The sequence below is a fragment of the Chroicocephalus ridibundus genome, chromosome 4 (assembly GCF_963924245.1).
Source record: "Chroicocephalus ridibundus chromosome 4, bChrRid1.1, whole genome shotgun sequence".
NCBI classification, from domain to species: Eukaryota; Metazoa; Chordata; class Aves; order Charadriiformes; family Laridae; genus Chroicocephalus; species Chroicocephalus ridibundus.
In genome coordinates, this window is record NC_086287.1 from 74,544,959 (window position 1) to 74,564,019 (window position 19,061).

Sequence of the window (19,061 nt, forward strand, 5' to 3'; positions counted from 1 at the left end):
CTCCCTCTGCTCCTGGGACAGGCGTTCCCAAGCTCCACTGCAGCAGAGTGCGGACAGTTCTCAGCTTTCCCTGGGGTACCTGGAAGTTCTCCATTGTCGCAGCAGACGTGCGCCCTCCACACGGACAGCGGGCAAACTACTCAAATGCCCTGAATTCTCAGGCTCCGGGTGGAAGCTCAGCTTATTTTTACAGGCCTCTTCACCTGCTGCTACAGCGCAAGGAGTTTGTTTCTGAGCAAGCTGCACGGACTGTTAATCCCACAGCATTTGCTCCAGGCACACGGGGCCCTCAGCTGCTTCAGAACTACCCTACGGCCACCCTAAAATTACCAACAGGTCTCGCTCGCCCACTATATCCTGCAAGGAAACAACCCCACTCTCCCCTAACGCCTTGCTTGTAAACAGCAACAACGGCAAGACCTACACCTAAACCAGAAGTGTGTGGATTGGAAGATCTTTGGAGAATCACGTTAAGAATGATTTTTGTTTAAATAAAAAGTCCAAAGGGGCACATATCCCTGAAAGAGACACCTGTAATAGAAATAACTAAATATACCCCATAATCCAGGAGAGGTTGTCAGTAAGCTGCAAAAAGCCACAACCCTTTGCAGTTCTACATATCAGGGAGTACTGAGAAAAGCAGAACTGCCTACGTGTGCTTATCTGGAGACTACAACTTCTCATGTGTGAGATTTTAACCCTAACGTACTGCAAAGGGAGACAGTGCACTGCACTGAAGGAAGCTGTGATGGTCAGTGTAGAGAGATATCAAAATAAGCAGGTCAAATGCTAGAGAGGATCAGTAAAGAAGTTACTACCAGAAGATAAATCCATGCGACGTTTTTACAGAGCTGCCTGTAAAAGGATGTCTCCTTGAGAGGAATATGAAGCTTCTGTTACCAGCAATGCTCACAGCTATATGAAAGGAATACAGATCACAAAAGCTGAAGTATTGGGAAAGGCTTTTTGGTCTGATACTTACCCTCTCTTTGTAGTAGAAGGAGCTAATGGAGACCTGCTCCTTCTCGCTGCGTGTTGGACTCCCACTGTACAAACGTAGGTTGCCTGGAGTCTCCGTGCGGATCTTCATGGGAGTGATGAGGCCGCTATGGTACGCTGATAAAGCTGACAGGGACCTGGAAACAAGAGAATACGCTTTCAGGAGCTTTCAGCCACCCAATTTCCCTGGAGGCTCATGCTGACATCTCCACTAACCCAAGCTGCTAGCAATGTTTCAGGTGTGTTGAAGGGAGGGGTCTCTGCTGCGGGCCAGTGACATAAGGGACTGGCCTCTGTGTCAAGGACACAGCTAACACTAGAGGTCAGTACTTTCTGAGGGTCAGTAGCTCCAGTGTAAGACGTGACATTCTGCCTTCCTGCCCATGACAGCGGAACACCTCAAATACGACGTAGGGTACTCACCTGGGGGTGGGCTCCGTTGGGGACACGGCACGGTGCATGGTCATGGGTCTCGTGAAATACACCAGGTACCCTGAAGAGACAGGACACGGCATAAAGATCACACAAGGAGGAGCAGATTACCCAGGGGTGGTTTACATGGGGAAACCCGGTCATTTAAGGCAGAGTCAAAGGGCTGGGTGCCTATCCGCTACTCTGAGCTTTCAACTACACGTTGACAATCTCATTTTCTCAACCCAAATCTACTCCCTGCGAACCCATTAAAGAGCATGTTTTGTTGAGACGACTGTCTTAAAAGCACCAACTCAAGTGGCTTACAGATGTTAGAGAAAAGACAGTAAAAGAACATGAGCAAATACATACTCATGCTTCTTCCACCAGAACTTGTCAAGCACTTTGATACGGCAGAGGCAAGTGAGGTGATGCTTAGCTCTGCAGAGAAAGCACTGCAGTTTTTATGACTCTTCTCTTCAAGAGGATAACCCAAGCCATCTAAAGCCACCTCCAAAGCACCCTCTCACAAGCCTCATCCCATTTGTTAGCATCTCAAGTGTCTTCAGCCGCCCACTCTTGCAAGAGTTTCAGGACTTAGCAGGTTTCACTGAGCCTATTCAGTGCAATACCACTCTGTTTTACTTTTGCTGGGAATTCGGTGAGGCCTGTACAAAAAGCAGCTTTCAAAACATGATCAAACTGGGATGCGGTCAGGTCCGGAGGAGACATGCTTGCATCTCAAACGGCTCAGCGAAACTTAACAGCTCTTAGCCTGTTTTTTAAGGATGATCTTTGCACTGTACACTCTCCTAGAGACCCAGTTTGTACTCCCACTCCCATTTAGAAGAAATTTCCCAATGACCTAGGGGAAGCTATTTTGGATAACAGAAAAGGGTGCAGAATGAGAAAAGAGTGGTTAGTAACAAGAATACAGTGTCAGCAAGGGGTAAGTTCAACCCTAAATCACAGTAATTTTGTGAAGAGTGAAAGCCAGAACAGGACCAGCAGTTTGATGCTGGTAGGAGAGAACTGGGCAAGGAAAACAGCTATTCCCAGTTTTCTGTAAAAGGCCTGTCTCTGGCATACACAAGCCAAAGGCCATCTCTTCAACTAGTCCTAGATTTCCAAATCCTAAAATCCCACACGCAACACCAACTGCAAACAGCTGCTAACTAGTCTCATTCTCTATACATTTATCACATCGCTACTTTAATACCATTTCTTACTCATTGCATGGCAGTGACCAAAGCCTCGTCTTGTTCACAGGCAAGTGTTCCCCAAGACATTAAGAGGACCGTTCCCCGGGTAGCTGTTGTAACGTATCAGCGATGGGGCTAACCTGCACCACAGAATCTGGCTCCAGAGGTCCGTGGAAATGGGATATTAGAGTCCTGGTAGGAGCCGTAGGCATTGGAGACCCGGGCGAAGGTGGGCAAGGGGGGTGTTACGGAGTTTGACAAAGCGTAGGGATTGCTGGACGTGCTGTCCTCTTGGTTCTGAAACAGAAGGTAGCCAAGGTCACACTCCCACTGCCACAGGAAAGAAACCCAGCTGGAGCACTGGGCATGGAAGCACCACGCAGCCTCACGGAAGGTGCTCGGCCTTTGAGCCGGAGCAGAAGCACAGGGCTCAGTCACTGCTCTGGCTGCAAAGGCACTCGCAAACACATTCACCTTTGAGGAAAGGGCTTCTCTGGCTGCTCGTCCAGAGATTTCTCTCCCACCATAGCCGTGTTGAAATGCAGAGCTTAACTTGGGGTGAAACAGTGGGAAACTATACAGAAAATCTGACCTTCAGACTCTGGACAGGACTCTCAACACAGGGAGCTGAGCCAAACCTGGTACCTCAATGATACAAGTGAGACAAAGTCTCCTCAAATAGGAATACTACAGAACTGTGGGGTGTCAAATGCAGGTTGGGAGTCTCAAGGAAGGCAGGTGGTATGAAATACTGGGGCACCTCAGGCTTATCCATAGGAATTTTGGAAGAAATCTGATTTTATTTGGATAAAGAGTACTACAGCTTAGGTTTAATGGAATTCTTTAAAGGTAGCAGTGCCTGGCTTGAGTCATCAGATTTCCATACAATGGAGAAAGTTCCCAATCTTACAACATTACTGCTGAAACCAAACAGAATTAAGCCTTTCCATGTTAAAAAAAAAAAAAAAACAAACCACCTTTATTCGTGTTGAATAAACAAAATCTCTCTAAAAGAAAACCCGAGGAGACTCTCCAATCTTTTCCTGAATGCTAAAAACACCCACTCCGGTTACACTTCACCCACACACAGACCTAATACCTGACACTGGGATGCTGAGTAGGTATCGCAGATCTCTCAGCTAAGGGCAGAGTGTGACTTGGATTTATCTGCAGTATCATCCCCACATAACCCCAGCACAAGCCTTCAGAAAAGACAGACTTTCACAGCTTTTTTTTCTTTTTTTCCCAAGGGAAGAAAACAAAGACCCTAGAATAGGACTAGCAGGATCTTTGACTGGAACTGAGAAGGTAAAGACATCTGCCACTGCCTTGCAGACAAGAATGAAGCCAGCAGCTCCCTGAGGCCTCTTATCTTCTCTCACAGATGATAACCATGCCCTGGCACTCAGTGAGATATATTCAGAGCTGGGGAGCTACCATGCACCAGTAAGATGCTCTGACCCCCAGCCATTCCTGCTAACATGAATATCGGTGAGCACACAGAGTTCCACAAAGCAGAAAACCTTCAGGGCCCAATTTTCAGAAACAAAATGCATCTAATCATCCGCTCAGTTTTCTTCAACATTAACCAGAAGCGCTTACACAAATGTAATGGCCAGTCACAGGGGTCTATTTAACATGTCTAATGGGGCCGGACTCTCACTGCAGAGTCAGAGGTGCGGGACTTGGGAGAAGACAAACTAGGGCAGAAAGCCCACGCAGTTCTCCATACCACAACAGACTCCAGCCAGGAGACCAGCTGACGCAGGCAGGGCTCCAGGCAGCTCTGGTTCCGCTTCACCTTCTGCACAGAAGTGTCTTTCAGTATCTGGAATACATACAAGATGCAGCTTGAATCATGGTTACAGCCACACCTTCCTCACAACCTTTTTTGTCTGCAGAACAACTAAGATACCAGGATACAGAGAGACCAAAGACATGCCCTAACATCCACTGGAGCCGCACTGGCCCACCGGTGCGCTGTCTGCTTTGAGGAACTGATGCGAGCTTTGATCAGAGCACTGAGGGTTCACCTAGATTCAGCACACCCTCAGCCAGGATTTGGGCTTCTATTCTACTGTAGCCCATACATTCCACACCGGTTTGTGGCAAATTGGATCATTTTTTTTTCTGGAAGAAATCCAAAATGATCCATCAACTTGCTGCTGGGGAAAGGATTTTCCCAGCAATAGGAACTTCCCACCCCATATATCAAACGCCTGGTCTGGAATTAGCGAGGTCTGTGTAAAAAGTCCCCTCATTTTTAAAACAGGAGAGCAGGAAGCAGCATCACAGTTCAAAAATACTATCTTTCCACAGCTGGATGCTTCGCTGGTCATTTTGTCTATTACGGGGCTGGGGGCAACTGTGTGAGGAGAAAGATGTTAGGGATCCTCACGCAATACACATCACACCGGAACAGAGTAGCAGCGAAGAACACACGTTTAAAAAGCACCAGTGGAAAAAGGCAAATACTGGGCTGCAAGGCCAACAAAAACCTCACCCCTAGGAGCTCCACAACGTATCAGTTCAAACTGACCTGTGGTATGGAGAAGAGCCTGGAGAAGAGGAGGCTCTGGGGAGACCTTATAATGCCCTTCCAGTACTGAAGGGGGCCTACAGGAGAGATGGGGAGGGACTCTGGATCAGGGAGGGGAGCCATGGGACGAGGGGGAAGGGGTTTAAACTGGAAGAGGGGAGATTTAGCTGAGATCTCAGGAAGAAATTGTTTGCTGTGAGGGTGGTGAGCCCCTGGCCCAGGTTGCCCAGAGAAGCTGTGGCTGCCCCATCCCTGGAGGGGTTCAAGGCCAGGCTGGACGGGGCTTGGAGCAACCTGGGCTGGTGGGAGGTGTCCCTGCCCAGGGCAGGGGGTGGCACTGGGTGGGCTTCAAGGTCCCTTCCAACCCAAACCATTCTATGGTTCTGTGTCTTCAGCAAGGTCAGATGTTTTATTGCACAAGTAATCTAACCATCAAGTGCCCAGCTTGTATATTTATAAAGACAGTGTACACTCCCCACACACCTTCAGCAGCTTTGCCTTCATGGAGGCAGTGATCGAGGTCGGGTTGATGAACTGGAAGGATGGTGCAGCGTTATTGGGATACTGGACAGGGAACATCACCAGCATCCTGACTCTGTGGTTGCCGCAGTGCACTGACACTGTACAGCTACGACTCACCGCATCCATCTGTGTGAGGAAAAGCAATCGCTCTGTAGTTAGATCTCCAAGGACCTGTAAACTTATAGCAGCTTAAAGTCATGCTGATGGGCTGATTCTTCTGCACGCCCGGTAAGACGAAGTCATGCTGTTCTCAAGGGCACAGTGACAGCAAAAAAAACCCAGGCAGATGGGGACAGACTTGGCTGGCACCAGCAGACTGCCAGTCCAGCATCCCAGCGTCTGGATCGTCCAGGTAGTGCCAGGATCCCAAAAGCCACTGCACCCCAGCCCGCTTCACTTGGCCCTGGAGAACTCCAGGCCCAGTGCAGCAGTAACAGGCACCATCTAAGATCATGTACTACTGTCTCGGAAAACTGCATCAGGATCATGCCATGAGCTATGAAACCACAGGAGACAGGCAGATGCTTCAAGCCTCCCATCCCAGTACAGTGCTGTGCCTCCAGCCAGCTTCCACGCGGAGAGGAGGCATTGGCATGCCAGGGAGATGCCAAAACTGAGGGAGAAAGTGCAGGACAGGGAGGGCTTGGCAGATCAGGTTCAGAAACAGTTGAAATGAGATCAGCCACTCTGCAGTCTAGGCAGAGAGGAAAACACCGTCCAGCCTTCTCGGGACCAGTGCCAGTGTACTTACTGTGCTGAAACACTTCCCTCGCTCCCAGTGTCTGGGATTATCCTCTTTCCTACTACCCCTGCCCAAGGGGATCTCTACAGCTCAAAATAAACCTTGTTAACAGACAGCAGTCACTGCAGCAAGAAAGGTTCCCCTCAAAAAGCTCCGATGAGCCAGGCTGCCCACATCCCCTCCTAAAAAACCAGCAAAAGGAAACACTCTACCTCCACATTGACATTTCGGATCTGCACGTTGATCAGTGAAAACTCCTGCTGCAGTGTTTGAGGCAGTCCCAGTTGGTCCGTTTTCTTTCCCACCAAGGGGTCATTCAGGAAATCTTCTTTTAAGGCTGACAGGAAAGATGGAGAACAGGTTGAGACCAGCTATAATAGACAGACTTTTGGCACGCGATGCCAGGAGGCAGCCAAGACAGCAGGCTTTTCTCTGCTCTCCTGACACATGGAGATATGAGTTTTACCTGGCAAAGAGCTGGAGGGTCTCGGCTGTTGTTCAGAGGCAGGCTTCTGAGCCTTGCTCTTCAAAAAACCAAACCTGTCTGCACACAGGTTTCCCGTAAAGGTTACAGAAGATGCCTGGACAGCCCTAAATGGTCTGTCTCTACCCATTTGAGACCCCTTCTCCTCCCTGCACAGGGCTGCCAGAGTCACAAACAGCTGAACTGGAGCCTCTCGGTTCACAGGGAAAGAACTGCTGCCAAAGCAGTCTCCAGGAGGAGCTCTCGTCTTTGGGACTCACCCCCCACCACTCTTGGCTTTCAGGGAATGCTTCCAAAGCATAATAAGGCTTTGGGAGAGAGAAGAGGGTATTTCTGTCCCTAGTAGAGGCTTAATTCATTTGTAGCTGTTTGCATTTCATGTTGCAAAGCACTAGAGTGCTGTAATGGTCTTTAAAGACTCATCGAGATGCTGGGTCTAGCTGCCCAGTTCCAACAGTTTTCAGGAGGACAATAACCCCTGAAGGCCAGAATACATTTAAACAACCAGGCAAGCGCTGCAGGACACAAGGAGTTATGGTTAAGATAGCAAACTTGGCTGAGTTTCAGGAGAATTGGCCTCTGCCTGTGGTGGTGCCTGGCTTTTGCCTCGTATCTTGCTGTGTACTCCCCCTAGGGCCGGGGCAACTCCTTCTGAAGGGGGTTTTGCGGTGGCACCAACTTCCTAAGACGACCAAATGCGTTTTTTTGATGATAGTTCCAAAGACACAAGGGAAGTCCCTATTATTCAGCTGTCATTCTCACGCTTGCACAGACTATTCCTAGAAAAAAAATAAATTGACAAGAAATGCAAAAAAGCTGTCCTTTTACCGGTGTTTGTGTAAAAGTTACTGACTTCACTGCTGGGACAAATATATCTGGTCTTACTGCTGCCCAGTGGGTGGCTGAATTTGGATAGGTGGGATGCTTAGCTATTCATTCCTGTTTGTGATTTTATTGTAGTGCCTAGATATACTTCACAAAAGGGAGCTGAAAAAGGGATTAAAGGAAGATCAGTGGCTCTCGGGGAAGATAATTATTTCTAGCTCAAGACACCACATAGCTTACTGAAACGCCATCTCGGACGTTCCCAATATGGGCAGTACCCTCCCTTTGTCTTCTCCTCCCGTTCCCTCCCAATTAGTTTCTAATCCCCAAAAGCCCACATATTTGTTTATATTCCTAAAGATCCTTTCTAGGCAGCAGCCAGTGAGCAGAGCTGTACACTCAAGACACAGCTGGTGGGCTTTCCTATTTATCTGCAGAGCGCTGTTCTCTTCAAAGATCCCCCAAAGTGCTTTACTAATATAACATGGAGACTTTGTCTGCAGCTGAAACGCAGCCACCTCCAGGGTGAAACATCAACCGTCCACAATAGCTTTTAGGCGAGAACGAACTGAAATTCCTACCTAGGGACGTGCTTGTGCATTGATCCTGCAGTCACACTATTTGCAGCAAAATCTACCCTGCTACAGAAAAGCCATTTTCGTTCCCTTTGGCCACAAGGGAAACCGTAGCAATCTGAACCAAAGCCAGACCCACACAGAAACCACACAGGACATTTTAACATGACCTCATCAGGGACAGCGAAAGAGTTAACTCTCTCCTGTGGAAAAAGAGAGGTCAGGCAGCCAGAATGAGAACCCTTAACACTCCCAGCTGGGGCCAGAGAGGCTGTGCTTCCCCACACAGTACTGCTCATGGTGAGCACAGGTAACCAGGACTTTCTCTATCATATTATAAGACCCTCACGTAGACAGAGGTGCTGACAACTTTCAGAAACTTGTTCTGCTGCCACCCAGGACAGGGAGGAGAAAAGAACTTCACTGGGATTTGGTGGGCAGGAAACTTACAGTTAGGAAGAGAGGCCTTCCCTAAGGGACCTCACAGCTGGCTCCTTTCTCCAGAGGACAGATATTAGACCGCTTCCTCCCCTTCCCTCCAGTTTGTTGGCAAGTCAAAGGGAGAATCAAGTTGCTTCCCAGTAAGCCTCTCACATGGGCTTGTAGCACCTTGTAGCACCCTGCTACAATACAGAAAGGAGCTGCGAATTTAAACTTAAGCTGACACAAAGGCATGGGAGCACCCGTTTCTCTTCCCTCAGGATTAGACACAGAAATCTCTTCAGATAGCTTTTTCATGTGCACATCATCACCACGGGTCTCTGCTGCAACCTCTTCTATTCTGCTACTTACACTCTTCAAACACTAATACCCTGAATGTTTAACCTGGCCAGAGCCTTAACCACACAAACCCTCCTTCGCATTCCTCCCCTGTATGCCTTCTCTCCCATAAAGCCAAATCCATGCTTTCTGTTGAAGCCTCTGACCCACTCCCATCCACCCCTCTAGTACTCAGAAATCAGAGACACCACCCCTCCTCCTCTGCTCTGCCAGCCTTCAGCCACCTCTCATCAAAAAAAAAAAAAAAAAAAAATAATTCAAAGCTTCTCTCCATATTGCTTCTGGCAGATGGGAGAAGACACCAGCAAGCATCTCCACGTTAGATCAGCACACACAGTGACCCCAACAGAAGCATTCAGGTACCGGGTGCAACGTCAGCAGCTTGTGTCAGTGCCTTACCCATACGCCCCCCTCTTCTGTGGGCTCACCTCTCCGCTTAAACGGAACTACCTTCTTAAGAGCCAGAACTGACTTTCTGATTGCCATATTTTTGGCAGCAAGCCACAACTATGATGTAAAGAGAGCGTAATTCAATGGTATTAGTCACAAGGAAGAGCTCCATTTTACAGCTAGAATGACATCATTGTGTGAGAAGAGAAAAAGCTTGGGAGGACCACCCTGAGAAACCCCTGTGTTTTCCCTCCTCCCAGATGGGGAATCTATTAACCTTTGAAACAGCACCAGTTTGTGCTTTGCCTACGATGCTATTTTCATATGCCAAGATGCATCTTCTTCCCAAGACAAAGATAGCTGGTGCTTCAAGTGCCACCGCTTGTCTCACCTTCCTCATCCCCATGCCCAGAGTTATGCTGGGGCTCAGAGTCCTGGGGGTGAAGAGTCTTGTCTGGCTCTGGCAGATGAGAAATCCCATCGATGAGGTCCTCAACTCCATCCAGGATATCGTTAGCGCAGAGCTGAAAAGAAGAAGCACACCCACATGCTGCACAACACAGACAGAACTGCGGAAAGAGCCACCACTAAACAACTCGTTTCTCCAGGGAGCTGGATTTGCAAGGTAGGTCTGTCCACGCAAGAGTCATAACTAAGACCTCAGCATTATTTCTGAGACAAAGACAGATGATCTTACACTTTCCAGCATCCTCAGCTCTGTCACCTCAGAGAGCCTGGCCAAATCTCCTGCTCACTTACAAAGCCACTTAATTGACAGGGCCAGCCTAAATACCAGAGGTTTTACTTTAATCAAAACTAAAGCTGATATGACTTTAATTCCTTGAATTAATTTGTCAAAACTGGTTTAGTTTTTTAGAATAGATCTAATAGTAGCACACTTTCTGCTTTTGATATTTACATTCCAGTAGGATCTAGAGACCCAGGTACATACCAGGGGCCTATCTGGGTCCTGTATCAAGAAGAGACCATGAAAACTTGTATTTTAAGTTCAGCACAAGAAAACAGGGAAGATGAAGAGAAGAAACACAGGGAGGAGAAAGGATAAGGGCGCGATGTAGCAAATTACAGCATTGGTCACCAGCAACATGCCATCAAGTGTGTAGTTTGATCCAGACAAAAACAAGGACAAAAGAACGGGAGCCAGCAGGGGAAGAGTAAAGGCTCTGACATGGATGAACAATTGGTTTAAAGACAGGAAAGAAATAAAATATTCACAAATATATCAGGTAGGAGTAAAGGGTCATTTTTCACAGAGAAGGTTTGTTACAGACCTGCAAGACTCCTGCAGGATCTGTGCTGGGAACACATGCTTCTCAACATATTCATTAAAAACCTGGAATAGGAGGTGAATAGCAACATGACCAGGTTTGCTGATGCCACCAAGTCATTCAGGGTGGTAACAAGAGTGGCTGACTGCAAACAATCACAGAAGGACCTGACCGGAGTAACTATATTAAAATGAAAGATGAACTTCAGTTCAGATAAATATAAAGCAATGCATACAGGGGAAAAACAGCAAGTTCAAACTGACTCGGGGAACAAGATGTAGAGGCCAGACTAAGCTGATGTTTTCATGGAATTACGCCCAGCAATTTGAAAAACAAAATCACAGAATCACAGACCGGCAGGGGTTGGAAGGGACCTCTGGAGATCATCCAGTCCAACCCCCTGCCAGAGCAGGGTCACCCACAGCAGGTGGCACAGGAACGCGTCCAGGTGGGGTTGGAATGTCTCCAGAGATGGAGACTCCACCACCTCTCTGGGCAGCCTGTGCCAGGGCTCTGCCACCCTCACAGGAAAGAAGTTCCTCCTCATGTTGAGGTGGAACTTCCTATGGTCAAGGTTGTGCCCGTTACCCCTTGTCCTGTCGCTGGGCACCACTGAAAAGAGCCTGGCCCCATCCTCCTGACACCCAAATGAGTACTGGGAACTCTTTGGAAAGAACAAAAGTTCAGATCCCCGCCCCAAAAAGTATACAGTAGAACTGAAAAAGGGTCACAAAAGGCAGGACAATCAAAGTTCTCGTACAAGGGATGAAGCAAATCAAGACCTTTTGAAAAAGGAGGCAGCTGAGGAGGGATCTGATGGAGGTCTACAGAAACATGAGTAGCGCAGACAAGATGTCTGCTCATTTCATCTTCAATGTAATGAAACTAGCAGGTTGCGAAATAAACAAATGAAAGGAGCTGGTTTTCTACGCAACATGCAGAAAAGCCATGAAACTCCTTGTTCACAGGATGTTTAAAATGACAAAAATTTATACAGGTGCAAGAGAAGACAGAACAAGTCTATGGAAGTGAAACTCACCAAGCTCTGTCAAATACAAGGACGCCAGACTCAACGAAACTCTAAGCTGCAAACTGCAGGAGGCTGGGAGGGCATTTGAGAGAAATATCGCTTTATACTTGCCTTGTTCTTATCCTCTTCCAAGACAACCACAGCTGAAGAGAAGATAGGGCAATATGGGCCATCGTGGCCACATGAACCTCTGGTCTGACCCACCACAGCCGTTCTAGTAATTGCAAAAGCAATTTCTACCTGCTGCCAGACAGCAGAACAAACCCTGCCTGCACCAGGCTAAGAGGCAAAGGAAACAAGGAGAGGAACTGAGGGCATAATCCCTACATTTACCTGATACCTACAATGCCAACAAAGAGGCATACAGTCTTGCAGCCATGGAGGTGGCATCTTCAGAGGCAACGCAAGCAGTAACTGATCTCCGCCTTCCCCAAATGACTTCTACTCTCCCTGTTATACGAAGTGGCCTTGCACTTCCACAGAAGCTCTTGAGGCACAGAAACAGTGAGGCCTCATCAAGGGTCTCCTTGGGGACGTTTCTGGGCTGGAGCTGAAGAGGAAAGTGAAGTGGCAGCTGGCTGCTGTGTCTGCAGCTCTAGGATATTCAGAGGAGTGACCGGGAGTGCAAGGAAAGGGAGGTGAATCCAGCCTGTAAGAAAACCGTCTACAGTTCAAGAGCAAAAGTGTTTACATACCCTCTGCAGCTGAGAGTCAATCCGCCACATCCTCAGAGTCTGATCACGGGACCACGTAACCAGCTGGTAGTCTTTGGAACCTGAAAAGGACAGAAACAGCTTGTTGACCCTGCTGAAAACACAGACTATCTCAGCCCTGCATTCAGTGGAAACAGATTCTAGCAAGCCAGCAGGGAGCTCCAACGGATAAGGCACTAAACTGAAGGGCAGAGTGAGTCCTGTTCCGCTTTGAATTCACCTGGCTGCCTCAGCCTTTATGCCTCCCTGCACCATCATTACCACGCCTCTCAATGGGGTATAATTTACAGGTGAAAAGTCCACAGTAAGTATAATGAATGCGATGCAAGTTTTCCAACTAGGAATGAACAAGACATACTACAACACTTATTTAAATAGAAGAAATAACATAGCTGAGAAACATTTATTTTTACAATAACTGTAAAGTCAAAATATCTTTTAGTTCATCATATCTGTTTCAAGATGCAGAGGTTTTAAAACATTTCTAAGCTAAGAGAAGCTGGTTTTACCTTCCCCCTTTTTCCTTCTGAAAGAGTTGGATGATGCTAAGACAAGTTCAGGTTGTAATGAAATACATCTAGTCACATACTATCTACCAACAGATGAAGGTACACAGACTTATTTATGCCCATGTTTAGGCCTTGTGATACAGTTTAAGTTTCCCTTGTCAAACAGCTGCTACGCTTAAGAATTTGCTGCTGCACAGCTGCTTCCTACACCCCTCTGCTGAGGCACAGCGACTGTCTAAATACAGCACAGCAGACTCTGTGGAAGGAGATTTGCGCTATCTTGGTTGTCTCCGCATTGAGGCGGACTCGGAATGCTCATATGATTGATTTATGTTGCTCGAGATGAACGTGACTTCCAGCCTCAGATATATATTTATTAACTCAGCTAAGGCAACACAACTGTGGTTCCAGCCTGCTTGAATGTTCATTCACAAGCGGTCTTAGACTGCGCCTCCAGCTCCTAACATGGTTCTGTATCACTCTCCTCTTTCTGAAAGAGGAAAAGCAAGGTATAAAGAAGGAGGTGACTTAACTGAATTGCTCCAGCAGCTGGTGGCAGAGGGTTGGACCAGGACTTTGACACAGCACTGCAAAGCAGTACCACAAGTGACACCAAAGCCAGACGTGCTTGTTCTGTCACTGGCAGCTGAGGTGCTGGAAACAAAGCTGTGCTCTGTGTGGTTATCCAACCTCTAACACGGAATCTCCTATATTTAGCTGCCTACACTGGAAAATTTAGTCAGGATTGAACTCTTCACAGCAGCCTCTTTATCCCACGCTCTTCCTGCCCTGCCTTTGCCAGCACCAGATAAGGTGGGTTTGCTGGGTCTGGGATACGCTGGAGGCTGTTGATCTCGGCAGTGATTTGAGGGGTTAACTGGTCAGCCTGCAGCTCTGAGCAGGGGGAGGGTGCACCCATCTAATAGCTTGTACAATTTATTCTGAAAGATCCATTTAAAAATAGACTGACAGGAGAGTGGAAGCAATTAGAGTCACCGCTGACCCACTCAGCATTCGCTGACCCACTCAGCATTCAGTAGATTTGCTTTGTTAGCATGGAAACAAAGGGCAATGCTTCTCCCGGCAGTGCCATAAAACAAGCACAAAACAGCTGCAACTTGAGGCAGGGCAGGAAAGCGGGTAGGAGCTACTCCAAGGAAAGAGAAGAGTCAAACGTTGTGAGCATAAGCACCACAACCAGGAGCCAGGCCTCCACGCCCCCGGTTAGCACAGGGGAGAGAGAACACCCAGCCCTGAACTCACCTTCTTTCTGCTTCCTCCACTGAAACTCCAGCACCACGTCATCGTGTCCCACGAAAGTGTGGACAGGTGTGTTCAAGTCAAAGACATTCCAGAGAAGGAGACTGTTCTCTCGCCGGAGCTGGGGGACCATCACTGTCACCAGCCCATTGCTGAAAGGCTTGAGAGAGAAACATCCTTCCAGTTAGCCTTGGGGAATTATGCTCCCACGCCACTGTTATCATACTCTAATTTTTCCCTTTTCCCACCAAGAAGGGTTTTAAAGGAGCTCAGCACAAAACAGAATCAGGCCTAAAATTGGGAGGGTCCAAGGCAATTGCTGCGTGAAAATGGTGTCTTACAAGGGATAAGATGTAGTGCATGGAGATATTCAACTACCATTTCTTTCTGGTGCTGCCTCACTTTTCAGCTGTGAGGCTGGAGGGATTTCACCCTTGAGTTTTCACGTGGGATCCCTTGCCAATTTGCCTGGAGCTGCAAGAACTGCTGCCTGGGGACTGAGCCTCCAGCAGCTGCTCAGGGCTCACGACGCTCAGAGGAACACTGAAACCCAGTCCTACACCCCGCACCATGGGGATGGGGATCAAAGACTGAAGGCACACACTGATTTCAGGCCACGTTCAGATGTCTGGGGGAGAGAGGGGATACGACTGATGTTAAGAAGCCTTAGCTTCACGCGGCTGGGTGCTTGCTCTATAAAAAGCAGCAGTTCTTGGATTTCGTATGCTGTAAGAGCCCACTGTGGCACACTTGGAAACCTTGGAAGTAGAGGAGTAACTCGGAGAGGGCAGAAGACAGCTGCATTGTTCTGTGCAACAAGTACCAATACCGAAGCTGAGTGGAAAAACAGGCCAGCGAGAGCAGCAGCCTGGGTTTTTTCCCCCCCAGGAGGATGATGCCAAAGACCGGGGATCTCACACTGCTAGTCATTCCTTTTCCCAAGTGCCCCCACTGCAGACATTGCCTTTCTAGGCCTTTTAAGCACCAAGAGGGATTTTAAAAATCAACTTAATCACGTCCAGCAGTAGAACTGGTGAGAAGCCCTTCAGCAGTTCTTTATTTAACATCTCTTTGTGCATTTGCTCTCACAGCACAAGTGGGGCTGGTGGGAGTTTCTCACTCACCGTGTATCTTGCCTTCCAGACGGGAACCTGGCAGGGAAGGATATTGAGGTATTTCCGAGGCTGACGGTAATCCCAGAACTTCCAAAAAAAACCAAAAAGACAAGCAAAGGCAGGAGTCAGCTGGCTATACTTTCAGGCTGCAGTTTTCCATGTGGCTTGCAGATACAACAGAGCAAAAAAACATGCCAGGATGCCCGCAGCATCATTAGTAATCCCATTCATTAACAGCAGAGATGGCCCCAAAGGACAAATATCAAGCTATCAGCATCTGGCAGCATCCCTTAGATAACAAGTGACTAGGGGTCATATTCACAGCGATCATAGCTTGAGTAATTAGAGCAGGGAGCCAGGCAGCCTGCTTGGGCTTTCAGAGCTATAAGGTACCCTGCAGGCTCCCAGCCAATGTGCCAGTCCAGACTGGAGGCAGGCCCCCCCTGCTGTTACTGCTAATTTTGTAATGAAGAATCTAACCTTTTCCTTTGCTAGACTACACATCAATTGCATTTGCCTCAGAGCTTAGCTAAATGTGAATGAACTCCATTTGGCTGACACACAAAGCACACTATTTCCCCCCAAGTAAAAGGCCTTGCACAGCAACGCTTGCAGGCAGTCTCTTATTGATAACCCCATTCAACATGAGTTTGGGAACCCCAGGGGCTGGAGTATGCCTCCCCCAAAGTTGCTGTGAGCAGCTTGAGGGTGGCAACACTGCATTTTGGGGAGAAGGCTCTTCTGGCATGCGCGGCCAGCTCCCTCCTGGCAAGCAACAGGCAGAGGCGGTTGTTTTCAGTTTCAGTACTGCCCAAACCACCACGGATATGTGGCAAACATATGTGCACCCATCCTGCAATGATTTCTCCGCCTGTTTTGTAAGCGCACCCCTGGCTCAACACACACAGGCTGCCAGAAACCGAAAACCAAGGATCGAGATCTTGCCAATGGCAAGCACTCCACAAAACTCCAGCAGCAGCAGAAGGGGATCCGCTCCACCACGCTGACATCTCCCAAGCAGGAGTCCCAGAAGCAACACTTACCCTGACAGAGTTGTCCTGGCTGGAAGTGGCCAGCGTATACTCGTTGTCAGGATGCCAATCCAGACCATGGATTTTAGAGAGATGAGCTGCCAAGTACTCTACTGCAGTGCTGGGTTTCTGCAAGGAGAGACATTTTCCTTCTCAGCTCAGGACTCCTAAAATTTGGTCCAGCTCTTTGTCATAAAAAGAAACACTTTAACAAGGGCAAGAGGTAGAACACCCTCCTGCTGGGGAAAGGCAAATAGCTCAGCAAAAGTAGTTGAAGGAAAGGTCCTGTGAAGGTGTGGCAAATTCCAGCCACATGTAGCCCTGAACCATACTTTATACTCAGTAAAACAGTTAAGTACTATGAGATCAAAATGTTAATGGGCACAATTTCTGGGGAAGGTGGCCATCTACATGCTCTCTTCAGGCTTATGAGCTCACAATTCTAATTAAATCAACCTGCAAGAGAGATTTGGGATAAAGTAGTACGTTTTTCTCAGTATTTATCTGTGGACAGAGGGATGTCTGTATCGGGCAGGTGGGAATGTGCACAGGCTGCTCAAGGGACCCTCAGCTCACCCTTTTGTCCCATATTCGAACATCCCCATCATGGCTTGTTGCTAAACAGTTGGCATTCTTCTTGTTCCATTTCACCTGGGAAGCTCCAGCTGTAGCACAAACAGAGCAGGTCAAAACAAGCAATTAAAAAGTAAATGGCACAACAGATCCTTGACCTGGGCTTAGAGCTGCTGCTCTTAGCACAGGAAAGGCAGTTCAGAGGAAAGATATCCCAGAAGCCAGCATGAAGGATGTCGTGAAAATTACTAACTCCCGATTCCTCAGCTTCGCGTTGGTGTCCTGAAGACCTCAAAGTAAGAGTGTTTTGGTTACATGCTCAGAGATCTCCATCACAATTTCTAGCCATAGGCTGTACCTCATTAAAATACTCAGGTCCATTAGCTCAGATGGAGCAACTTCCTGCAGACAAGAACTGCAGGTTCATCACTCCCCTCCCAAATCCCTTCCGTTTTCATCCGAGCTGCTTCCAGGTGCTCAAGGATTGATTCATTTGTGCCCCCAACACCCTCTATACTATCTGATGCTAGACAGGGAGCCAGTGTTATTGATCTATTATTAAAATATAGGCGTAGAAGAAGGCTGTAGTGTGGGTGGACCTCGCGTCTGGCCAGTTGGAGATCGACTCACTGGGTGGATCAGAAGGCCCAACTGCCAAAATACACGACAAAAGTCAAAGACACCAAGGGCATTGTAAAGAAACTGGATGATGGTCCAGATATGATATGATATCACAAAGGACTCAGTCAAAGGCCTAAAAATCACAAGTTGGCTGGTTATTTCTAGTAAGAAGCAAAATACAGCTTCAGTTGATTATTCAGATGTTGTAAGATAAATACATGTTCTGTTTACCCTTATTCTGCCAGTATCTTCAAAACATTTTAAGCTATCAGAAAGGTGAGGTCCATGAGAGAGCTAAAGGTATCTTAGACTGCTGCTATTCCCCACCTTCACGACCCTCCTCCTGCTGCATGGTGAGCAGATTCACCCTGACAACCTGGCAAAAAGCTAGTCCAAGGGGGAAAAAAAAAAAGAAAAAAAAAAGCTGCAAATGGGCTGCCAGTTGATTGATTCGATCCACTTGTTGATGGGTACATAGCCCTAAACAGAATGGGGCAAAGGAGGATGGAACCTTTCTGGGGAGCTAGCTTCTGGCTCAGCTGACCCATGAAACCTCAGCCCAGGCACCAGAATGGAATGCTGCTTCTAATTCAGTAAGGTTTTTGCATCGCTGTGACAAAGAGGTTTGCTGGCTGGGAGGGAAGGGGAAGCCACTGCAAATGTGTAGCCTAAGGAGATCAAAGCAGCAGGGCATGAAAGATATGTGTTACAAGGATTTCTGTAATACTGGGGACAGTAACTAAGGAAAAGGAGGTTCAGCTCGTCATCTGTACTTTGCCCAGTTCCAACACGCAGCCGCTGAGGACTGACACACAGCACCTGCCAGTGGGCGGTATTACAGGCGCCTGGACAGTCGCACTGCCAACAGCCATGACAAGTGCCTTTCCAGAGCCAGCACAGCCCAAAAAGAGCACCTTTGTGTCACCGCTGCAGCTGCCCGCACATTGGAGGTGCCCCAGCGAAGCAGATACAGCCGCGAATGTCCCCAGCCCCTCAGTAAGCAAGAGGGCAGGCTGGCAGTAGGCAGCATTCAATGCCACTGCCTGGGGTGCAATTCAGTTTCTCAGCTGATTCAATCAAACATAAAAGGACATGACGAAACTGCAGACCGACAACACAGGACAAGGAGCACAAGAGGGTGGTTTAGCAAAGAAGCTACTCATGTCTAGAAGGCACAAACGCCACGTGACTGTCCACCAATTTTAGGACAGACAGTCCAAGCACCACCACTGCCCTCCACGTCCGGGAACCTCCCAGGGCTGACCATCCCTTCTGCTCCTCTAAAAGCAGCTGTGACCTGGAGCCCCTCAGGCTGCTACTACATGGGACAATCACCCGTGGGGGCACTTCCATACTCTGCCACGTTCAGCCTCTGAGAGTGAAGGGAGAGAGGAGTAACAGCAGGGGCACACAACACTAAACTTAGGCATTAAACAAGCCTATATCGCACA

General features: G+C 48.1%; 1 protein-coding gene across 3 annotated transcripts in view; it reads right to left on the reverse strand.

Annotated features, from left to right (window-relative positions):
• Positions 1–19,061, reverse strand: part of WDR59 (WD repeat domain 59) — a 50,980-nt gene that overhangs the window by 19,241 nt on the left and 12,678 nt on the right. For all 3 annotated transcript variants that reach the window (XM_063334181.1, XM_063334180.1, XM_063334179.1), the window contains exons 7-18: positions 16,993–17,081; positions 16,429–16,545; positions 15,395–15,472; positions 14,274–14,430; positions 12,484–12,563; positions 9,861–9,993; positions 6,628–6,752; positions 5,635–5,799; positions 4,345–4,440; positions 2,753–2,909; positions 1,423–1,492; positions 983–1,136 (exon numbers count right to left, since the gene is read on the reverse strand). In XM_063334181.1, coding sequence (XP_063190251.1) covers positions 983–1,136; positions 1,423–1,492; positions 2,753–2,909; positions 4,345–4,440; positions 5,635–5,799; positions 6,628–6,752; positions 9,861–9,993; positions 12,484–12,563; positions 14,274–14,430; positions 15,395–15,472; positions 16,429–16,545; positions 16,993–17,081 — 1,421 coding nt within the window. The remainder of the gene's footprint in view (positions 1–982; positions 1,137–1,422; positions 1,493–2,752; positions 2,910–4,344; positions 4,441–5,634; positions 5,800–6,627; positions 6,753–9,860; positions 9,994–12,483; positions 12,564–14,273; positions 14,431–15,394; positions 15,473–16,428; positions 16,546–16,992; positions 17,082–19,061) is intronic.